This window comes from Dermochelys coriacea, chromosome 3 (genome assembly GCF_009764565.3).
Source record: "Dermochelys coriacea isolate rDerCor1 chromosome 3, rDerCor1.pri.v4, whole genome shotgun sequence".
In the NCBI taxonomy this organism is placed as follows: Eukaryota; Metazoa; Chordata; order Testudines; family Dermochelyidae; genus Dermochelys; species Dermochelys coriacea.
In genome coordinates this window covers 142508793-142516242 of record NC_050070.1, presented here as the reverse complement: position 1 = coordinate 142516242, position 7450 = coordinate 142508793, and the positions used below count along the sequence as shown (strand labels likewise).

At 39.0% G+C, this 7450-nt stretch overlaps 1 protein-coding gene across 1 annotated transcript in view; it reads right to left on the bottom strand.

Moving 5' to 3' along the window:
* Positions 1-291: 291 nt before the first annotated feature.
* CATSPERE (catsper channel auxiliary subunit epsilon) overlaps positions 292-7450 on the bottom strand; it is a 93590-nt gene continuing 86431 nt past the window's right edge. Inside the window, exons 19-22 of the mRNA XM_043512261.1 lie at positions 6570-6656; positions 4302-4459; positions 2412-2465; positions 292-1816 (exon numbers count right to left, since the gene is read on the bottom strand). Coding sequence (XP_043368196.1) covers positions 1630-1816; positions 2412-2465; positions 4302-4459; positions 6570-6656 — 486 coding nt within the window. The 3' untranslated portion in view covers positions 292-1629. The remainder of the gene's footprint in view (positions 1817-2411; positions 2466-4301; positions 4460-6569; positions 6657-7450) is intronic.

Sequence of the window (7450 nt, the reverse complement as noted above, 5' to 3'; positions counted from 1 at the left end):
ATCGTAACCCGGTCCATAGGCTCAACCAATGAGCTATCTTTATTCATTAAATTGTATGGATTTGTAATTGCACCAATTATCTTACACCAACTAAAACAACCAATGCATTAAAATATAAGCTTTTTAAAATAACTAACTTTGACTAGAAAATTTTGACAAGCAGTGGAAATATGTCGTCCAATGGAGCTATGGAAACTGATTAAAATGTTTTTTATGGTTTGTAATTGCCACATCATATCTTTCAACTAATTTGTGAGATTAGCTATTAAAGTAGATGATAAACTCTTATGATAAACTTGGTCACTCTACATTTTTATTATATAAATTAACATTTTTATTAAGCACCAATAAAAATCATACGAGTAAAATTCCTTCAGGAATATAAAATCAATTGCAAGTTTAAACAATGTAAATTCTATTTCAAATGCTCAAACAATACCTGTTAGGTTAATAATAAAAACATTCAATTTGCTGTGTCTGAATGTATTAAGTTACAGTAGCTGATGTAACTTGATTCTCTTTTGAAGCTTTACAAAATATACTAGTTATTTGAAGGAGCTATGATGGGGTCTGTTGAACATCTGAGCTCACTAAAAGGTTACAAAATTTGTTTCAAGTTTGTAAACAGAAATCTAGTACATTTTGCATTCAGTTGCATGCACATTCATTTTCATATTCAGTAAATTACAACCAATAAAATATTTGAATTGAAGGTGTGATCACAGAAGTTTTCAGATTTGAGTAACTGCTATTTGCCATAAAATTTGTAATAGACATTGAGAACTATAGCTGTCAGAATATTTTAGAAGTAGCATTATCTACCAAGTCTTTGAAACATACTTTTTATACAAGGCTCTGATCTAGTCAAAGTATAAGTGATTATCAGAATCTGAGGGCCAGATCATCAGCTAGTATAAATTAGTGTAGCTACACTGAAGTCAATGGAGTTGCTCCAGCATTCACCAGCTGACAATCTGGTCCTGACTATCTTATGGACAAGGGGATTCATTGACTCATACTTGTGAAGGGGAGGCATTGTTACCCACTCATGGGGAAAGGCAGCTTTAAAGTGCAACTGGGGTTTTACAGGAGCCCAGTCATTATAAACCATTCAAAACAATATGTTGAATCAGCATATCTCCCTGCTGGTCCTGGGCGTTCTCCTGCCCTAGACAGTGCTGCTCAGTTTGTGGACTGCAGTGGCTGCATACCTTGATAGAGTGGGAGTTTTATAGTGACGCAGCCGTGACCCAGATTTCAAATTACCAAAAGTCGTGCAGGCTAGTTATGCTGATGAAAGCCAGCATAAATTGGGGCTGAATCAAGCCTAAAGATCATAAATGTATTTTAATTTATTTTGGTTTGAGAGGTGGCTACTAAGGGGGCCATAAACTGCCCTCCATCTATACACACAAAAGAAACCAATGGGATATGTTAAGCTCAGCGGTAGAGCTGAAAACTAAACGGGAATTGGAAACTAAACACATGAGTCACATTAGTCTTATATGAAAGGTGAAAAGCGGTTTGTGAAAACAACCCTTAACCCATCCAACAAAATTGAAATTATTTAAAAAGTCAATGTACTCTTACAATTTCTTTACACAGAATGCCATCAGTATGGTAGATAAATTATTGGTCCTTCTTCAACTCATGTACTGTCGTTCTTGTTTGATCTTGTTGGTCATGTGATAGCAGTTGATCAACATAAATGATTGCTTGATAAATCTTCACATACCTGAAGTAGCTTATAACAAGGATGCCCCCAAAAATGGACAGTATGAGGATTGAAAAGCCAGCAACCTTACCAAAGTTTGGACTGAAATACAAATGAGATTCGATTAAGAATAGATGTGGTAAATTTTCAAATTCTCCCCTTGTTTAGTCAAGAATCTCTTTGAACTTTATATTGACAGAAGACATAACTCTATTTGGAATGATGTCTTCTGAAAACTCTTAAATTATATGCATCTTCATGAAAATATGGCTGATTAATGATTAAGTTTCTCTTTTACTCTTCTTTATGGTCATGATGATATAGAAGTCAAGGGAAAAATCCAAATGATTTTCTATAGAAGTGAATGGCAAGACTTTATGATTTTAGTGGGACTAGGATCAAACACTTTATAAAGAGGTGAGTGAGTACAATGGGCACACTATAGACGTTCATTCTGGTTTAGAAATATTACTGGTTCCAGAGATATCACCTATACTTAAAAATGGAGACTACCGTTAGAACTGGAATGAAATTGTATCCTACCATCATGCCAAAGGCTTGGATCTGGATATTATCTCTAAGATTTCATTACCCATCTGTAAGATTGGGAGCGTCGCCAAAGGATAACAATATTTTTATTGCTATATAAATATTAAATAATAATAAATTATGTTTAGTTGTGGCTATTAGCAATTACCTTTCTACTATGCCATATGTACGGACCGCAAAGACTGTATTTAAGTCACAAAAACTGGAATATAAAAAAAGATTTAAATATTTTCTCAACTATAAAAATATTCAGAATGAAAATTCAGAAACACAATGAAACCAACTGGTGCCCATATTCACCCCACCTCATGTACTAACGAAAAACTTTATTTAAACTTCAATAAACACATTCCGATTATTTTTAAAAATGGTGTACTTTTACGTAACTTTCATAATTTAATGCAGTGTCGTCAATGCTGCTGATTTTTTTGTGAGTGATGGGATTTCACCTGGGGCCGGAGCCAATCTTGCAGCAATGTGAGTTGCTTTAGCTCTCTAATGAATTTCAGCCTGCCTGGGGGAAAACCCACTGACTGGCTCTTTTCTCCAGTTGTCTGCCTCCGGGGGAAGAGCAGCCAATCAGAGCTGCTGCAGGAGCAAGCAAAGCACTCTCCCTCTACCCTCAGCAACCTGAAGCCATTCTCACAGGAGGGGAGAGGATAATGGGGAGCAGAAATGTCAGGAACATCCTGGGGTGAGTTTTGACACCTTCCCTGCTTTGGAAAAAAACATGTTGGACAAGATTCATCCTGGCAGTGGCATTAGGGCTGCTGTAGGGCCTAATTTGTGCTCAAGTTGCAGCCAGGGAATAGCTGGGTCAGTGTCCATCCTGCCCTCAATCTGCACCTGCACTGGTGGCTGCTGCATTGGGGGACACATCCCCTGTGCTAGTGTATCCTGGGAAACACATCCCTTTGTCAGGGCTTCCTTCAGGGGAGGGTGCAGTCTGCACAAAGGGGCCATAAGGCAGTGATGAATTCCTTCTTTTAATGTTTCATCAATGAAATACCTCTATGAATGTTCGGTATTCATGGGTCTTTCTCACAACGTTTCAGAAAATATGTAGGATGCGTGTTACTACATATTCCTAAATGAAATCTCCTATGGAGTTTATTAAAAATTTCCTTTACATTATGGGGTGGATAAAATAAGAAACTTTGAAATGGTTTATTAAAGGGAAGGCAAATATCCTTAAGGTGTGGCTAATCTTTGATAAGTGACTGTAAAAGTCATTGTGCAGTTTAATATCTCTTGTCTTTCAGTGATTGCCACATCAAATATGTTCAGTTCACACAGAAAATATTTTTCTCCAAATACCAGCCCTAGAAACTCAACCTGAGCTCTGAGAACCAAGCTGGGGTTTTTCTTGCTCAGACATGTATCATCATGTTTAGGCCAAATTAGACCCTCTGTTACAGCTGTGCAATCCTACTGTCTTCAGATTATACCCTCAGTGGCATTTATGCAATTAAATTGTCATCCATTGATCCCTACCAACTCCTCCGTGGGTTAGTTCTGCAGTGCTAACAGGAATAACTTTCTTTTAGTCACTTAGCCTAAATTTACAGAGATTACTTTGAATATATGCAAAGAGCAAATCTGTTAAGATGACATTTTTACAGTCACTTTAGAAAAAAAATTGGTTTGACTGTCAGATCCCAGATTTACACTAATATAATTGAGATTACAATCTGGCCCTGTGGGTCCTGTCATCAAATCCACATATTGAAGGCCTCTTGCCTTCCTTTCCATAGAGGTATGATGAACATTATGTTTATAGCAGTCTATACAGAAAATGAGTAGAAATCTAAGAGGAAAAAATAATAGCTGCACAATGAAAGGGTTGAGGACCCTCAAAGCCATATCTGAACCATCCATGAGTTAGAACTGGTAGTGGAAAATACCTGCAACATCTATGGCCAAGTGATACCTCAAGCAAAATAATTTTTTAAAATGACAACAGTGGTTACTTTATTAATCTTAATCCTAAATCAATCATTAAAAATACTTTTTACATATCAAGAAAGAAATAGATAACCTGAAATTTGGGTCCACTATCTTCACTCTGAACACATAAATGCCACTGTACTCAGTAGGCCAAATGAGAGAATTGTAACCAGAGTGGTTCAAAATTAGATACAGCTGATTTAGATCTCCTAGACGTCCAAGTTCAGATTCAAAGCAGGATCTGTAATTCTGATTAGAAACAATAAAGGAGATTTTTTTAAACTAGCTTTGAAAAACAATTAGACCTACTTATCTGGGTTTCTGGACTTGTAATTACCCCTCTCTCTTTCTTTCTTTCTCTCTCTATATGTATGCCAAACGAATAACTCCTTGGAGATTGTACAGCACACTCACAAGATCTATACTTAGTCAGCTATGTTGGCTAACAAGAAGGGGAGAAGCCTGGCTCCCACACATTCCTTACCTTGTTTCAAACAAACAGTCTGCGCCCTAAAATATACTTGTTTCATTTAAATCTAAACCAACCCAGTGTTGTATCTAAATTGAAGTGACTGGGATTCATTAACTCCAGTTAATTTGGCAAGCTGCTGGGTATTTACTCTTTAAAGGAGCAAGCAAATGTTATTAGCCCTCTGAACACTCCAGGAAAGATCTGGACATTTCAGAGCAGATAGTTTTGGGAAATTTCAGGACTGGGGGTGTGTTGGAGTCACTTGGCTAGTGGCAACCAAAGCTGGTAGATGCCAGAATGAGGCTGAGGTGTAACAAGCAAGCTACTAAAATAAGAGTGCTGAGCCACTGCTGCTTAACAAACAGACAGTGCATGCTTGTCTGTTGGCTGTCAGTGTCCAGGTTACGAGCCACAGCAGCAGAGCATTGAAGGCACCCAGAGTTACAGGGTTGGTGGTAAAACAGACCGATGGGCTGAAAAGGCATGGGGACATAAGGGCATTCAACACCAACACTGAAACTTTAAAAAAAAAAAAAATAGAACTAACTTCCCCTACATCCGAAGATGTCCAAAACCTTTACCCCCAACCTGAGGCCTCTAATTGCACTGGGGGCGCACATTAAGATGAGATGCACAGCCTGGTGACTTGGCTGTTAGGTGGCTGCTCAGTCTGAACCTCTGGCCTGGTAGAATATATTGCTCCTCAGCTACTCAGCCTTCATCTTCTCTTGGAACACATGCTAGTCTAAGTGCAAAGTGTTCACTACCTTTTCCCTTCAATCATAGTCCTTTCCCCAGGCTCATGCACCCTCCCACCTAGGGCAACACAGTCCTTCCTTCTTTCACTGAGCCTTCCCCACAGCCCTCACTCTCCCAACCAGAAAAGGAGGACTAGTGGCACCTTAGAGACTAACTAATTTATTTGAGCATAAGCTTTTGTGAGCTACAGCTCACTTCATCGGATGCATTCATACACACTCCTGCCAAGATAGTGCCCGCCCCCAAGTTCCTCCCAACTGTCCAGGAATCCTCCAGCTTCTTGCCCTTCTGGGCCATTGATCCTCCGGGACTTGGCTGCTCACACTTAGGTGCTAATTACAATAGTTTAGTGAATTGGAATCATACGAATGCCCCTTTGGCCCAGCAGAAAGCCAATTTGGGGCCTTGTAAGATGATTTTTTTTGGATGAGAAATCAGTGAAACAAAATTGAGGTAACCCTTGGTGTAGTTCTTTTATACATAGAATATATTGGTGAAGTCCTAGTCCCATTGAAGGCAATAATGAAACTCTCATTGACTTTAATGGGGCCAGGATTTCACCCAGAGTTCTGTTTTTCTGAACATACAGCACACATGCTTTTGGAGAAATCTCAAGCCAGACTCCAGACCTGTGCCCAAGAAACTGCTGTAACAGGGTCACCCTGCCACTGCTTACGGACTCTAACTTCTTACCGCCACAGCCCCTACATTTGTGCCTGGGTAGCCTCCATTAGTTCCATACTTTCCCTCTGGCCACATGGCTTGTCATATCTCTCAAGAGTTAGCCCCTCCCTTGTGTCCAGCTGTTTACCACTACAAAAGAATTTCAGTTGCTCCTAAAGCTATACAATATTTTAGTACACTCTTTTCTTTTAATGATGTTTGTGATTTTCTTTCAACCAGACACATGACAACGAGGGGTTAGTGTCTTTCGGAATAACAATATCCTTTCATAGCATTGTCAGATCATTACTGTATTGCTATCTGACTTGTATTCCACTTGCTCCATCATGCTTTAATTAGGCTTCCCCTTCCCTGAGATACTAATAGTGTGAGAATGCCAAGTAAGACAGCTGCAGAGTTCATTCATATTTTTCATAAACAATTTGTAAATATATAATTTCCTACCTGTGGCCCCCATATTTCATCTAATGTACTGTTTTTATGTCCCTTAAGCATTGAAATCCAAGTCTGTGCTTCACGCAAACAACCCACCTATTCAAAATAATTCAAATGGACAAAATAAAAAAAATATTAGTTCTCTATCCCTTTGTTATTTTCTGAAGGGTAATACAGTGTTTACATAGGTATTGGGCATTGTGGTTCTGTATATTTATTTACCTTGTATAGCTGCTATAGTGAAAGTACCACAGTATAAATCTAAGGCAACAAAACATACTCGGGGAAAGACTCTGCCCTTAGAGAGTACATTGTTTTAAAATAAAATATTGGGGTAATAATATTAGCAATAATAATGTTAACATCAAGTGGTGCGTCAAGTTTCAATAGCTACCTGTACTGATTGAAGTAGGCAGCACCGATGAGAATAAAATAAATGCTTCATGAAGGGAGCCAAATTAAATGGGCTTGACTTGACCATGGTATGTAAACAGCACTAATGTAAATTGTAGCCATAACAAAAATACACTCTGAGAAGGAAAAGGAACAAGTGGACTTGTAGCCCTTACAGCATCTACAATGTCTGAGCTGTGCATTCTGAGGAAGAGGACTGACACATTGACTCCCTTAGGATATGTCTACACTGCAATTAGACTCGGGCTTGCAGGGCTCGGGCTAATAGGTTGTTTAATTGTGGTATAGGGTGTAGTTGTTTGGGCTCAGGCTGCAACCTGAGCTCTCACTCAGACCCTCCCACCTCACAAGGTTCTAGAGCCCAGGTCCACCCACCCTAAATGTCTCCATCACAATTAAACGGCCTCCTAGCCTGAGCCCCATGACTCCAAGTCAGCTTGCACAGGCCAGCCGTGGGTTTTTAATTGCAGTGTAGA